We start from the raw sequence: 16943 nt of genomic DNA, 5'->3' as shown, positions 1-16943 counted from the left end.
AGTTATAGAATTATAAAGGAACATAGAAATCTCATGATGATTAAAATAACATTCAATCTGGAAGGTACAAGACTTTTACCATCATCATTTGGTATTTAGGGTCAATTTAGGGTCTGTGCTTTAGGGACTGAATTGGATGATGGTAATAAGGTATAATATATGGTCTGTGCCAATCTTATAAATGGCAAGAAAATAATAAAATTATGGTTTTACTGTTTGTATTTATTTATCTATTTATTTATTTCAATAAATGCCCTTTAGTAGATATTTTTACATCTGGAGACATTCTTACATCTGGAAGAGGACAGCGTGGCAGTACCCTATTTTAATCTTATGAAAATCTTGGGATACATCTTTTTTGCTCAACCCTATGGTTTTTCTGCCTTATTTTTTTCTTCAGGGGCATAGTGGACTCTGGTGATGAATTTGGTGTCAGATCCAGAACATGTTGTCTGTATGCCTCTTACAACAGTGATTTTCTTCCACCTTGTGATATACTTATCTGAAATCAGCCTCATCAGAAAGTACATAGGGAAACTATCGTGACTCTATTTCTCCAGGTGGAAACTGTGCTAAGGGAACTATAGCAAAAAAGAAAATTCCTACTTCCTTTACTATAATCCTCTTAAGGGCATTTTTATATTCCCTCTGATATCTCATATGTCTTGTATATAGTAGTTCAGCTATAAGGTGATGAACGAATAATATAAAGAATAAAGCAACAATAAGAAATAATGTACAGAGCATTTATTCATAATTTGATATTGATATTGATATTGATAACAGAGGAAGTGAAATTATTCAAAGAGCTCAATCATAAAGCTAATGGCTCACTTGCAAGCTGGAAATCAAAAAAAATGTAAGTCCTAGAATATTCACATCAAGAAGATCTTCCAAGAATAAGCCAGGAATGCAATTAGGAGCTGACTCATGGATGACAATGGTTGATGAGTCACAAAGAAAGTTTGAAAAAGCAATGATGTCCCTGGAGACACATAGAAAGAATTGGAACTAGACTGTCAAGATCATGTATATTAACAAGCTAGTAGAAGGCGGGAAACTTTGGTCTCTATGAAGATGTGCACAAAAGTCCCGGAACACGGTAATTCTGTGTTCGAATTGTGCTACTCTAAATTACATAAAATATACTCTGTAATGTAGTAAAGAAAGATTTCTTTAAGCCAATGTCTTACATTTTATAGACATTTTACTTGCTACTGCCAACTTAAGTGACTCAAGTATAGTTCTGTTGATTTATCTCCTAATGAACAACTGCTAATGAATGACTTACCAATTCCTACGGAATATCTCTTAGGATGGGCTTTCTGAGGGCAGGGCCCTGGATCTCAAGTACCAAGTGAAGTTCTAGCATATAGGAAGTATTAAATGCAAGACTGAGTATCCCTATCCAAAATGCTTGAGGCCAGAAATGTTTCAGATTTTTGATTTTTTCAGATTTTGGAATATTTGCAGAATACATACTGGCTGATCATTCCTAATCAGAAAATCCAAAATCTGAAATGCTCCAATGAGCATTCCTTTTGAGCATCATATAGGTGCCCCCAAAGTTTCAAATTTTGAAACATTTCAGATTTGGGATTTTCTGATTAGGGTTGCTCAACCTGCACATTTGTCTTGAAAAATAAATAATGAATGAATCTCCAACTTTTAAAATGAATTCTTGTTCCCAATGTCTTTGCTAACATCAGTCTCTCATTCTGTCTATGTCCACAAGTTGAATTTTTAAACCATGCTTCAAGGATCGGGTCAAACTCCACTCCTGTCATAAAGCTTCCTTAAGCCTTATGGCAGAAAGTAGTGCTTCCTCTATGTGCCCATAATTTAATTCATTTCTCAGATGCACTTACCATATTCCACCCTGCATTATAGTTGATTGTGAGTATATCTTTTTACCCAACTAGATATTGGTTTTTAAGGACAAAGACCTTGACTTATTTATCTTCAGAGTGCCTAGAATTCCTACCCTAATATGTTGCTTCAGGTTATTAAATAAAATTGAATATGAAATTATTTAATCATATTTTTTCAAGGTCATTTTACTAGGCTAAAATGGAACTAAGGAAAATGTAGCTAGTGTCTGCAAATTTCTCATTGTTGAACTTAGTCTGAATCTCAGAATAGTGGCATTATAAGCTTTCAAATTAGAGTAAATGAAAACTAGATTAGACCAAGCGCATAAGAACACAGTGTACAGAACAGCTGTACTGTGTCCTCAACGGAATAAACTAAATCATAATTACAGATATGTTTCATCTTTCTTGCCTTTATACTCTTTTGAAGATGCTCTCAACTTTAGTGCTTTGGGGATTTATTTGTCACTATAAGTCTGAAATTAGTTTGATTAGTTTTGCTGATATCTATCATTTCAAAATGTCTGAAATCTGCCTTAAAAAGTAAGCTGGCAAAAATCTTATGGCAGTGCTTAGTAAGGTTCCCACATAGAAGTGGCTGAGTTTGTAAATGAGTCATAATAATTCAGTATCAAAAAGTTAATTTAAGACAAATTATTCTCTTGGATATAAGGAGGACCGCTTTCTTTATTCTTAAAATTTTCTCCTTATTTCTTCATGCTATTTTACTCTTCTCTTCTGATTTTCCATATATGTTCTCAGATTTTATCATCCCTATCTTCTGCTCAATCTGGGTTTGTTTAAAGATGTTTTTATTAAGCTCGTACTCTGTGTATAGCACTTTTCTATGCATGAAAAACATGACAGCCAAGAGATTTATTTGAACTTAGTAAATTTGATGAAGCTAATGCTCAATGCTGTACCAGGAACCATGTTATTTTCTCAGACTATAAAGATAAGTAAGACAGAGTTTCTACCTCTGAATAGATTATGGTAGATAGCTAGAGAGAACAATCTTTGAACAATGCTTTTTTGTGGTTGTGATAGGGTAATGTATAAAGGGCTATGAAAACTACATTGAGAGAGAAGTTAGTTGTCCAAGGGAATTTATTAAAAAGCCTCAGAACTGATAATAAGGGAATTCAAAGAAGAGGGGAAATGTAGAGAAAATGTGTATGTAGGGAATATTACAAATCTGTTTCCTGGAAAGCAGGATGCCTTCATTTAGAAGTATTAGTCAAGATTAACTGCTCTTTAAATTGAAAGATTACATCCTTCCCTGTTTATCATTATAGGGTCAGCTTTCACTGGCCTGAGTCCACATTTTAGGCTCAACTGTATACAAATAATTTTTCAGTGTACTGAAAGTAGGATTAATGAAGCCAGTCTGGAGAGCAGTCACAGAATGAGAAGAGCTCTTTCCCATAGTATCACTATGTGACTAACTGATTGTTCTGATGTGTTACAGAAAACACTGTGAACAGTTAACCAGGAGAAAACTTTGCTTCCTTTCTACTTTATCTAATCTTTACCCCAGTTTCTCTACCTGTCAAGTTCCTATGCTTGCCTCAAATGTACATATTTTTAATCTGAAATGTGAAAAGTATTTATAACTGGTGTGATATCAATGTTCTATTATACATCCATGTATTAATGTCTTTAATTTTACCATAAAATTAAATGAAGTACCTCAATAACAGAACAGTGAACCTAACTGGCCCCATTTTAGTCTAATTCATTCCTGCACAGGTATTTATCATGACATTTACTCTACACTCAACCTACATGAAGATCAAAATAGTCACTTTTACGAGAGTAGATTTGCATCCAGTAATCTTTCTCACCCGTGTAATTAGAAAGGATATGGCTTAATATAGAGCTTTTGAGCAGATTTTTAAAAATATCATTATACTTTAAATATAGTTGAGAGGGTAAAATGAAGAATGTACAGTTAATATTTTCCTATACAGACATGGACACAGCTCATAATGTTGAAGGATACCTCTGTTGCTGATACATCTCTTTATTTTCAGGAGAATGTTGAAGGAGGAGACTGTAGTCGTTGCAAATCCGGCTTCTTCAATTTGCAAGAAGATAATTGGAAAGGCTGCGATGAGTGTTTCTGTTCAGGTGTTTCAAACAGATGTCAGAGTTCCTACTGGACCTATGGCAAAGTAAGCAAGCACCATTTGGTTCTGTTTGCTGCCCCATCAGCCTTCTTTGTTGCTTTCATTGTGGTTCCTTTGTAAGAAATTTTTACATACTTTTTTCTGATAGTGAACTTCTACATGAAGTTACATGAAGAAGTAATGGAATTTTCTTCAAATGCTATTCTGTATTTTTGCTCAAAGCCTTTGAGGTTGTATTTGTAATATTGTGTAGACCGGAATTTCTTAGAATAGGTAGACATTGTCTTTTTAGTGTTCATGATTACTCTATGAAACAGTAATGCAATTAAGGTTTCAACTCCAAGGGTGCATGATTTAAGAGAGAAAACACGACATTGTGATATGAATTATAGTTTCCATTTACTAGTATGTGTGTATGCAAGTTGAGAAAAACTCTTTATCATCTATATACATAATACATATTATCCACCAACCCTTTAGTTACTATTTGATGTTGCCTAGGCTCTTTCATTATTAAAAGGGGACATTAAATATAGACAATACCTTCATTCTGAGTTGGCTTGAAAAACTATTAAACTATTTAATAGCAACTGAAATTTTCTTTCTTTCTTTTTTTTTTTTTTTTTGAGATGGAGTCGTGCTCTGTTGCCCAGGCTGGAGTGCAGTGGCGCAATCTCGGCTCACTGCAAGCTCTAGTTCCCGGGTTCACACCATTCTCCTGCCTCAGCCTCCCAAAAAGCTGGGACTACAGGCGCCCGCCACCACGCCCGGCTAATTTTTTGTATGTTTTAGTAGAGATGGGGTTTCACCATGTTAGCCAGGATGGTCTTGATCTCCTGACCTCGTGATCCACCTGCCTCGGACTCCCAAAGTACTGGGATTACAGGTGTGAGCCACCGTGCCCGGCCTAAAAATTTTCTTTGTTTAACATGAATGTCTTTACTTTTCTGACTTCATTGCCTACACTACTTACTGCCTTTTCAACTCTGTGCAGACAGCATGTTGTCTCCCTATACAGAAGAGTGTCAGAGGAAAATGGGACTTTCTGGGAATTTTACACAGCCTATGTGGCTGGACTTAAGAGTGTAGAATGGTAGGAAATGGGCTAGAGAGAGAGAGAAATCTAGAGAGGGGAATGAGAAGCTAGAACTTATAGGGTTGAATATGCTAAGAATTTGAGATATTTTACTTGGAGTGTCATTGAAGAATTTTAAGCTAAGGACTGACATTATCAGAGTTGTGTTTTATAAAGACTGCTATTTAGATAAACTATTTCCTAAACACTTCTTCCTTTCAACTTTAATCAGCAGACTAATCCTGAACAGAGCTATCAAATATTTTCTCTGCCTGCAGTGCTTTTAAGTCAAACCTCATATTATGAAATATTATCTATACTTTATCAACTATATTGCTTTCAGAGCAGACTTCAAAGAATCAAGCACAGATGGACATCTAGTCTAACTTCCTCATTTTGTTTACAAAGTCCCACCTCACCCTCCAGACTACTCCACTGACAGATCAAAGTTTCATAGCCAGCCAAGGGGCAGAGCTGGTACTCAAGCTTTGATCATCAGATGCTAGAGACACAGAATCCCACTCAACTGTCTTAGAATGCCTCAAGGGTGACGTTAGAAAGGGAAGAAGAGCAAGGAATATATTACTTATTGTCCAGTAAGTCAACAGGTTGTACCTGGTTTCTATTTCTCATTTAACCAAAGAAATCTCAGTGATTTCACAGCTTTGGGATAAGCAGAGTCAAATAATCTATGAAGAAAGTTTTAAAAATATTTCATCCACATAGAGTCACCCTTAGCATTCTGCTTCCCATCACCCACAACATGAAGCAGCTCATGCATGTCTAGTAGGTTCCTGATAGCTTGTACCCTAAGCCCTCAGTAATCAGTGTTTTGTCCTGACTGGGTAGGATGCTTTAAATTAGACATGTAGCTGTGGGCCTGAACTTGGCTGGAGCATAAAGATGTAAAAACAAATCATTATGCATTCCCTGATTCCTCCTTTAAGGTTCCTCCCATTTCTGGGTCAGGGATGTAGGCTGTGGGTCCCCACAGAACTTCTGACCCTGTTTGAAGGAATACATACAGTATTGCGAGGTGTTGTCATAGTAACAGGCCGGTGGGTTCAAATATCCTTAAGCCTCAAAGTAGAAATTTTTCTAAAAGCAACAAGAAATTACTAGTGGAGTAAAAAATATGGAACTGAAAGTCCAACTGTTTGATTAAGTGTATGTTATAACCATTGTATGACTTTGAGTGAGTTTCTATTTTTAAGAAAGTGGTATTTGGAACCACAATCTTTTAAAAAGCATAAGTTCAATGAAAACAGATTATTATAGAATACCTTGGAAACTCCTAGAAACATCGAGGAAAAAAAATAAACAATGGAAACCTACATGAGTACATATGTCTAATGATATTCATAATGCTCATGTTTTTTTTAAATGTTTGTAGTTTTGTGTTTTTTTTTTTTTTTAATTTCCAAAAGTAGACATGACCAGGAACATGAAAGAAAATGAAGCTTAGAGATATTTTTTTAAAATTAATGATGACGTGTGTTTTCTCTAAGATACAAGATATGAGTGGCTGGTATCTGACTGACCTTTCTGGCCGCATTCGAGTGGCTCCCCAGCAGGACGACTCGGACTCACCTCAGCAGATCAGCATCAGTAACGCGGAGGCCCGGCAAGCCCTGCCGCACAGCTACTACTGGAGCGCACCGGCTCCCTATCTGGGAAACAAAGTAAGTCCACGCTTGATTCCCACTATTCTGCTTTAACTGACTGATGGTGAGAATGGGTTTTAGTTGGTAATTCTTTTAGAGAAAAACAAAATTAAATACACACTGGGTTGGATTGCCAGAACCAGCTAAATCACATGGAGTTGGGCGTCTCTTCCATGTTGCACAAGACCTTAACCAGCCACGACATCCCTAATATGCAACTTTGTATAGTTGATGTTCTATGTAAACTTTTTGAATGGGCAAATAAATTAATGAAGCCTCTAGGGTATTTTGTAAAGCAAATTACAGCTATTGGAAGAAACTGTGTTGTGCTTATGTGAAAAGAACTGTTTTCTGGAGTTGTTTATGGTGGGATACTTACTGAAGGTTTTCTCATCTGTTTTTATTCCATTACAAAACTGATACTCAAGAGATTTACTTTTCCTTCTACCTGATATGAATGTTAATTGGAAAAGAAATGTATTACATAACTAATTAAATGCTTGCCATGAGGCTTATGTAAACAACATATTTCCTGGAGCTCAGACAGAAACTACCCTAAAAGTGCCAGATTGGAAGCACATGTTTGTTATAAAGCCCACACATACGTAAAAACATACACAGATAAACAAATGTAGCAGCCTCAGACATACAGGCTTATTTTTTTCTGTTGTGGATTATGTCTATCTAGATAGATATCCTGGGGTTTAGAATTTTAGTTTATCTTGCCTAATACTTCGTTGGAAATAAAATTTGGTGACTTCTTTATAAACGTGAATACTTGCTTGTTGTGTGAAAGTTAATACCTTCTCAGCTGATAGTTAAAATACCTGATCACACCAGAAGCTGTGATGGGAAAATCCCTTTGTGAATTGATGCTGTTTAAGCCTAGTTTACACCTAACAAAATATAGCATTATTTATGAAGAAATCGTCATTGATTAAGCAAATAAAAGTTTGTTTACAGTCAGTGGTTTTCTTGCATGGCATGTGAGTATTGAAAGAAAAACTTAGTATCTCATATGCTACTCAGTGAATGGGAACTTGTGGTGTTGGCTGGTTGAAACATTTTTAACTCATGGCCGTTTTCTTATTTTTAATAGACCTCTAAATGCTATTACAAAAAGTGTGTAAATGTCTAAAACACATTTTCAATGAACATGTATTCTAAGAGACAGCGTATGTTGCATAAAATTCAATAGCTGTAATAAAAATCAAATTAAACTTCTATTTGCAAGGCCCTTTACAGCAAGAAGTCATTTTATCCTATTCTATTTAGGAAACTCTGGTATTCCCAAAAAGAACAAAATAGCATGTAGGACTTGAATTTCCACTGCTTAAAATTGCCAAAAAAAATATAAAAATGTACTGTCAATTTTTTTTTTAAAAAACTACTCTGAGGAGTTCCAAGAAGAGCCTTAGGTCAAAATTGGATGAATTTCAAAGGTCTTATTTCTTATATGATGGCAACACTTATTTAAAGTAGCTTATAATAGAAATATTCTTTACCAGATTTTCCATCCTTTCTTCTTTGGTCATATGCATTTTTTTTCTGTTGGCTGACAATCAAACTGACAGAAGGAAAGCAAGCAAATGGAATATTCGATAGAATCAGAACAAAGAATTTGGACATCCCATTAGTAGTTGTTGGTTCCCGAAGATAACTTCCCTTATCCTGGTTGAAATGTTTCTTTCTTATAACCCACAATGAAGCTCTTCATATTCCCCTACCAATCATTTTCACATCAAAACGCTGTTCTTGCCTGTGCTGCTGTTTCCATTCGGTGAACAAAATAACAGTAACAGGGTGTACAAATTGTTTGAATACGGAGGACATTTTTAATGTAATGTGAAGCCCTTGGTGGTTTACTGTCAGGCATCTCAGTATGAATGAAACAATTTGCCTTAATAACTGAACCATATAAATTTTTGATACTACAATAATACTGCAAGCTCTCAGAAATTACCACAGTACATCTTAACTGTCATGTCACATCACGTAAATTATAGTCATGATGACATGCTTAGCTTGGTTGATTTAATATCTTGCTAAGGAAATGGAAAATTGTAGGGCCTTGTCGGTAAATTCAATAAAGCCACTTTTCTAAATAGCTGAAACTAAATTCTTTTTCTTTTCTTTTTTTTTTTTTTTTTTTAAACAGAGTCTCGCTCTGTCGCTCAGGCTGGAGTGCAGTGGCAAGATCTCGGTTCCCTGCAAGCTCCGCCTCCCGGGTTCACACCATTCTCCTGTCTCAGCCTCCCTAGTAGCTGGGACTACAGGTGCCCGCCACCACGCCCAGCTAATTTTTTTTGTATTTTTAGTAGAGATGGGGTTTCACCATGTTAGCCAGGATGGTCTCGATCTCCCGACCTCGTGACCCACCTGCCTCTGCTTCCCAAAGTGCTGGAATTACAGGTATGAGCCACCACACCCAGCTGAGGCTGAATTCTTTACAAGTAATTGCTGTTCGAATCAGAACCATTGCCAGAATCTGACAGAAATAGCATATCAAGATACAAATGCATCTGCTTAAATGTTGAATTTTATTTACATCCATGACCGAGAGGCTATGGTACATAATCCTTCCTCTACTTTTTTAGTGTTATTTCCTAATTGGAAAAAATTATGAGATGCTATTAGCTTTTCCTAAATATTTATATACAGACTTTCAAACATTTTCCAAGTTGCTTGATTATAAGCCTTCTTCTAACAGAAGGGAGATATGGTGTGCGTGTTCTCTTATAATGGAGATGCCACATGCCGTTATTCTTTTTTTAGGAGCCTAATCCCAAATAATAAAAGTGTGCTGATGTGAGACACACCTTTGCTCACATGGGTGTCTGCCTGGTTGTAATAAAACTCAAGAATACTAGCCAATTTAGCAAAGGAGTACCTTGTATCCTGTGAAACATTTTTCACATTTTTACTCTTTTGGAATAACGAAGTGTAAGTAAGTGATTATAAGTGCATGTGTGGATAATGGATGAGGCCTAGGAAAACTTAGCACGTTTTTATACTTTCTATTTTTGAAATTCCCACAATCTCAGCTAGGAATTATTCCTCAATTTTTTCCCCTATGTACCAGTGAAGATTTGGCACAACTGGCAGAATAAAGTGTTAATTTTTCCCCGCCTCATTCTCGATAGTCAAAGAGAATTAAATCAGGCACCCACAGGGCTATCCCAGGTGCATTTCATTTTCAAAATGCTTGGCAAATGTTAATGCTTGGTTTTAGGGCATTTGTTTAAGCAACCAGGCAGCAGTGGAAAGAGCTAGAGGACAAAGAATCCTGCTGGTTTGCTGCAGGCTACAGCTATTCAGAAACAGTTTGGGAATTTCAGAGTTGGGATAATTTACTGCCTTAGTAAACTAAGTGCTACTGGAACATTGTGACAGTCATTGACTTAAGGTTACCCTAGTGGTCTGAAATAGTTAATGCAGCTTCCAAAAGCAATTCTCTTTGCATCTGTAAAGTTCTGAGAGAAGCTAGCTTGGCTTGTCTACTGTTCCTGTATTACCATTAAGGTTTGAAATTCTGTCTCTGAACATTATTAAATTAATCTTATATGATTTGTTCTTCACCCAAACATGCTTATTTTCTACAGCATTATGCTGTCTTTCTGTTTCTAGCTTAGAGAAGCCTTTAAATTTTTTCATGTAGTTGCCAAGAATACCTACAGCCTAGTTTAAGATGCACATTAGGAGAGTCTGCTGACATAGTAGCACCTGGCTTCTAAAAGTAATCTCTGGTAAATTCTTTTGTTGTTCTTGCTTGACTTTCAGTTTTGCTTCACAGATCTCAAATTAAAGCCATAGATTTGAAGAAGGAAATTGATATTTGAGATTTATAGGACAGGGTAGATCTTATCACATAAAAGAAGCTCAACAAGTACTATGTAATTGATGCTACATGCTTAACACAAACAAAATTCTAAGAAATTTTTTTTTTTTTTGATTGGTCAGAAATGCCCATTGAGTTAGATTTGTGTGAGTTGAAAGATGAATTCTGTCTTGCTTTACAAAATAATTAAAAACTCACTAACAAATATGTTCCACTCTCCTTTCGTATTTCTGACATCTTCCTTCATAGTCTTAAAATTATTCAACAGTGAAATTCAAACCCCTCCTCCCCATCCATAATTTCCTCCTATTTAGATCTTGGATAAAGTGGGTTAGTTAAGAAGATCATTATGCAAGTGAAGAATGGCATGGCTATAAAAGCAAATAGGATAAATCAACTATGGTTGATTTTTTATTCCATAAATCAGATCCCATCAAGACTGACTTGGCAATGGAGTAGAACCAGGAAGAAGGTTTGTTGCCTAAAATAAACTGAATTAATTTGTAAATCAAAAATAAAATTCTAAGCCCCCTGACCGAATGAACTGCCATCTTGACCAAGGGAATCCCAAAGAAACCTGAAAATCCCAAAGAAACCTGAACATCATGGGAAGGGACGGTTACACATTCCTCATTATACGATGCTCCCTTTGGAGTTTAGACACAACAGACCAACAGTAACATTAAAACAGAGATTTTAAAACTGACTAGACGGACGCTTTACAGCAGCAAGATACCAAATTCCAACCTCACTCTGGTATAGCATAACATAACAGATAGCAGACCCTAAAAGAAATCAAAGTATTTTATACCAAAATATATTTCTTTGACATATGAAATGGTCTTGCAAAGCTGTCTCTTGGGGAAATTTGCATTCTATAGAGAATCTCCTTCCCTTACTAAGTCTTTTGAGAGTCGGATACCTTTTAAGGTCTGGTGAGAGACATTCACCATCAGCCTGCTACTTTAGCCTACTACTTGGAGGCTTCATCTACCTGACAAGGACCATGGCTTCCACAATCAACCCTCTTAACTCAAGCTGACATCAACTCTTCAAGCATAATTTTACTCTTTTGACCAATTGCCAGTCAGAAAATCTTTGAATCCATCAATGACTTGAAAGCCCCCACCTTGCTTCGAGATGTCCCACCTTTCTGGGCCGAACCAATGTATAGCTTACATGTATTGGTATATGTCTTTGCCTGCAACTTTTGTCTCCCTAAAACATATAAAGCCAAGCTGTAACCCAATCATCTTGGGCGCATATTCTCAGGACCTCCTGAAGCTGTGTCACAGGCCATGGTCCTTAACCTTGACAAATAAACCTCTAAACTGAGACCTGTCTCTGATGCTTTTTGGTTTATAAATTGTTAAGGATAAGTAAGAAAACAAGTATTAAAAAACAAAAAAATCAAGGACTGATTTATTTCCCATAGCTATGATAGAATCTGCTACGTAAAACTAGCACAAATGCAAGAGCTCAAGGTCAAACATAGAAATCTCTGTCTTACCTACCCTTGTCATAACATTCTCTTGACATTTTTCCTAATTAAATTTATAAAGCACTAGTTCTCACATTACAAATTTTTATATAAAAAGCATTTTAATATTCACATGCATTCTGTTTACAGTGTTTTCCATTTTGTTTACAATTCATCAGCTGAATGAATACTAGATAGGAGAATGTTCCATTTGATAAAAACTCATGAGAAAAATAAAATAGCTTACTTACCAGTAATTTCAGTAAGAGTTGATGTGTGATGTGGTTGGCAACAAAACTTACATGATCTAGGGCTACATTGGCAGGAATTTACTGGTCAGGACAAAGGAGGTAGTGTTTGTACAGATTCTGCACAAAACACATGTCACCCAAAATATTTACCTTACTTGTGAATTTCTCTTTTTATCTTTGTTAATATACATGACCCAAGTCATCAGCTAATAAACCAAGAAATCCAAATTAAGAAGAAATAGAGCCAGGATTACTGTCCAGATGTGTCTATAGCCTCTTCCAATTAAGCATTTTTTCCACCAGTTAAGTTTATGAGTTCTTGCAGGGCATTGATCTTTGGAATAGAGATACTGAAGCAGCTTATTCAAAAGAAAGCATAAGAAAGGGAACAACAAAGATATGAATTTGTATAAATACAAATGAATGAGATGAATAACAAATGTCAATAGAAAGGACACAAATCCACCAACTTTTTAAAATGGTTTCAAAGCTCTGGCAAGATTAATCAAGCAAAAAGTGGGTGAAGCGCACATAAACAATTTTAGAAATGTAAAAATGGACATAACTGCAATTACTTCAAAAATAAACAAATAAGGAAGTATCAGAAAATAAATTAAGAGTATTATGAAAATTCACACACAATAAATTAGAATACAATTTAGAAAAAGGAATATCTTTCTAGGAAAATGCAACTTAATAAAACTGACTCAAAGGAAAAAAATCTATAATGTCAGATAAACATTAAAGTAATTGAATCAGCAGTGCAATAAACCATCCAAGGAAGTTAATTCCAAGCCTATTTGTTTGCAAGTAAGTTCAATCAAAACTCAAAATTTTTTTTAAATGCAAAATTATACAAACTTTCCAGAGAATGGAACAACTGGGACCTGCTCTTCAAGTAATTTTATGTGACTTGCTATAAAATCTTGACAAGAGGACTATGAAAAAGAAAACCCCTACCCAAAGCCACTCATGAATATGGATGAAAATATCCTAAATAAAACATTAACAAGCCAAATCCATCAGTTTATAAAAATAGGCTAAATTGGCTAAGTGGATTTTATCATCGGTGTTTAAGGTTACTTTCAAATTAGAAAACGGGTTTAAGTAGTTGACCATATTGACTGATTAAAAGAGAAAAAAATCAATTATCTCAATAGATGCAGAAAAAGAAACGGGTAAAATTAATTAAACATTCTTCATGTCTGAAAAATTTTGAAAACTAGAGTTGGAAAAGCACTTTAACTGACGAAGGCTACCTACATAAAAATCAATAGCAAATATCTTACTTAATATAAAATCTTTAAAGTATTGTTTAAGATCACAAACATGAAACAGTTGTCACTATCACGACTTGCATTTAACATTGTGATAGAAGATCTGGACAGGGCAGTAGATAGGAAATAAAATATATAGGAATCGGAAAGGAAGAAATAAAACTCACTTGTAGATGATATAATTAACTGCTTTGTAAAATCAAAAGAATCTACAGACAATTCTTAATCAGTGAGTCAATAAGGGGACTATATGCAAAAGTAATATACAAAAGTCAATCATATTTATTTATATAAACACTTTACAAAAATAATTTTTAAGAAGCCATGTGTAATAGCAATAAATATAAATAGTACCAAGGATTAAATTTGTAGGGAAAAGCCAATGGCCAAGAATAATCAAAAGAAATTCTAAGCAGGGCACGCTGGCTCGCGTCTGTAATCCCAGCACTTTGGGAGGCCAAGGCGGGTGGATCACCAGAGGTCAGAAGTTCAAGACCACCCTGGTCAACATGGCAAAACCCTGTCTCTACTAAAAATACAAAAATTACCCGGGTGTGTTGACAGGTGCATGTAATCCCAGCTACTCAGGAGGCTGAGGCAAGGTAATTGCTTGAACTCAGGAGGCAGAGGCTGCAGTGAGCCAAGATCGGGCCACTGCACTCCTGCCTGGGGCATCAAGAGAGACTCTCCAAAAAAAAAAGGACATGTATATATACATATATCTAGAAATTATAAAGGAAAGAGGTGGGTCTTTTTGGAAAGTGATTGTCATGAGGGTACTAATCTCCATGAATAGAGTTAATGCCCTTGTAAAAATCTTATCTGATATAAAGAGTTAGGATTTACTTTAAAAGATATAATGATTAAGGCAAAATGTTATTAGTGTGAAAATAAACCAATGGAACTGAAAAAATAGCCCATAGACATTGCATACATATATGAATACTTAATTTTTAATGAAATAAGCATTGCAGATCAATGACAATAGGATAGACCCTATACAGTAAATGGTCTGGTACCACTGATTATCTAGAGAAAAAATTAAAATTTCTGCATCTTTACTCCACATTATACATAAAAATAAACTCCCCTTGAAACAAATCATAAATGTTCAAAAATTATGCTAAAAACAAGTGTTTATAAAGACAACACATTGGGATTTCTGCTCCTGACCATAACTGAATAATAGTGTCTAGATTTCCTTATCTGCCTTAAACAACAAGAAAACCTGAGGGGGAAATAAATGTGGAACAACAGTTTTTAGACACTGTTCCACAGATAGCATAAAACTGTGATCTCTGAAAAAGAGAAACAAATGAGGTGAGGTTTACAATTGCCCCAAGATTATTGCCTGGGGACTGTCTCCAGGGTGAAGTGCATTGGTGTATTGAGAAAAAAGCCAAACATAGCCTGGCCTTGTGAAATGGAAAGACAGAGATTAGGGTTCATGGAGGCCCAGGCAGCTAGCATTTGTGAGGCAGCATACAAGGGAAGAGGGACCTGACCTATACAGAGAGAGAGGAGGAGAGAGCTGCAGATACCTGTAAAGAGAATCTAGAGTACTGAGTTGTAAGTATGTGAGAGAAAACTACCTAAGGGTAATGGAAGAATCACTAAAAAGTAGTAAGAGAAACAATTCCTGAGCTGATACAGGGCTGGTAATAGTTTACTTTCCTACCACCCAACGTGGAATGCCTTCATAACAGGGACTAAATTAGCTCCAAACTGTAAGCTACTCTAGGTTCACCCCAACAAATCTTAAAAACAAGCCTTAAAAGAAGTCGACTTATTTCAAATAAATTAACTACATGCCAGAACAAAGTCCAATAGTATTTAATTACAACAAAATCCAGCACTCAACAATGCAAACTTCATGATGTCTGGCATCAAATCAAAAATTACCAGGTACATAAACAAGCACAGCATATAAACCACAACCAGGAGGAAAATCAATCAATGGAAACAGAATCCCAAATGGCAAGAAAATCATGTCAAGATATATCAGAATCAAATTATTAAAAAGACAGATAACTGGAAAATTTGTAAAAGCAGCCAGAGAAAAAAATAACATTGCCAGACATGGTGGCTCATGCCTGTAATCTCACCACTTTGGGAGGCCACGGCGGGTGGATCATGAGGTCAGGAGTTCAAGACCAGCCTGGCCAATATGGTGAAACCCCATCTCTACCAAAAATACAAAAATTAGCTGGGCGTGGTGTGCACACCTGTAGTCCCAGCTGCTCGGAAGGCTGAGGCAGGAGAATCACTTGAACCTGGGAGGCAGTGGTTGCAGTAGGCCAAGATCAGGCCACTATATTCCAGCCTAGGCAAAAGAGCGAGACTCCGTCAAAAAAAAAAAGAACGAAGAGAAAATAAATAAATAACAGGTACAGAGGAACAAAGATAAGGAAGAGCAGTCTCTTGTGAGGCATGATATGCTATGGTCTGAATGTTGGTGTCCTCCTAAAACTTATATGCTGGAACCTAATGCCTAATGTGATAGTATTAAGAGGTGGGGCTTTGGGGAAGTGATTAAGTCATGAGGGCTCTAATCTCCATGAATGGGATTAATGCCCTTATAAAAGAGGTTGAGGATGCTGCCTTGCCCTTTCCTTTACGTGAAGGGGCAGCAGGGAGGTACCACCTTGGAAACAGAGAGCAAGCCCTCACCAGACATCAAATCTGCTGATGCGTGGATCTTGGACTTCTCAGTCTCTAGCACTGTGAGCAATATATTTTTAATGCTTAAAACCTACCTAGTCTGTGTTATTTTGTTGTAGCAGCCTGAATGGACCAGGACACTTTGCAAGCCAGAATGCAATACAAAGATATGTTAAAGTATTAGGAAAAAGCAATGCAAGCACTCAAACAAACAAAACAAATACTATCAGTTTATAATTCTTTACCAGGCAAAAATATCTTCCAAAAATTAAGAAAAAACAAAGATTGTTTCAGAGAAATAGAAGTTGAATGTATCACAGACTGATGTATACAAGAAGAAATGTAGAAAGTTCTTCAGGCAAAAGAAAAATGATACCAGATGGAAATTTGCTCCTACAAATAGAAATAAAGTGTATCAAAAAGGTGAATAGCAATGTTTTGTCACCAGTGCTAGTTATCACAAGACCTCTAGCCAGTCATGTTTTTAGCTGTAGGGCCTAACACCATGGTTAAGGAATGAATACCTAAATACACAAACTTAAAGTAGAACTTCAAATACTCCCTGTATAAAATTTTCTCTCTGAAGTTTTAAAAAGAAAAACTGGGTTGTAAAATAAGTATAAAAAAGTCTTTCTTCTCCAGCTCTCATTTCTCATTTCAAACCTAAAGAAAAAACCAGCACCAATTGTAAAGTGTT

General features: G+C 35.9%; 1 protein-coding gene across 7 annotated transcripts in view; it reads left to right on the top strand.

Annotated features, from left to right (window-relative positions):
• LAMA2 (laminin subunit alpha 2) overlaps positions 1 to 16943 on the top strand; it is a 618419-nt gene that overhangs the window by 284945 nt on the left and 316531 nt on the right. For all 7 annotated transcript variants that reach the window (XM_021936880.2, XM_021936881.2, XM_021936883.2 and 4 more), the window contains exons 11-12: positions 3905 to 4045; positions 6584 to 6757. In XM_021936880.2, the coding sequence (XP_021792572.2) occupies positions 3905 to 4045; positions 6584 to 6757 (315 nt within the window). The remainder of the gene's footprint in view (positions 1 to 3904; positions 4046 to 6583; positions 6758 to 16943) is intronic.

The sequence above is a fragment of the Papio anubis genome, chromosome 6, assembly GCF_008728515.1.
Source record: "Papio anubis isolate 15944 chromosome 6, Panubis1.0, whole genome shotgun sequence".
NCBI lineage: Eukaryota > Metazoa > Chordata > Mammalia > Primates > Cercopithecidae > Papio > Papio anubis.
This window is presented reverse-complemented; position numbering and strand designations above follow the sequence as displayed.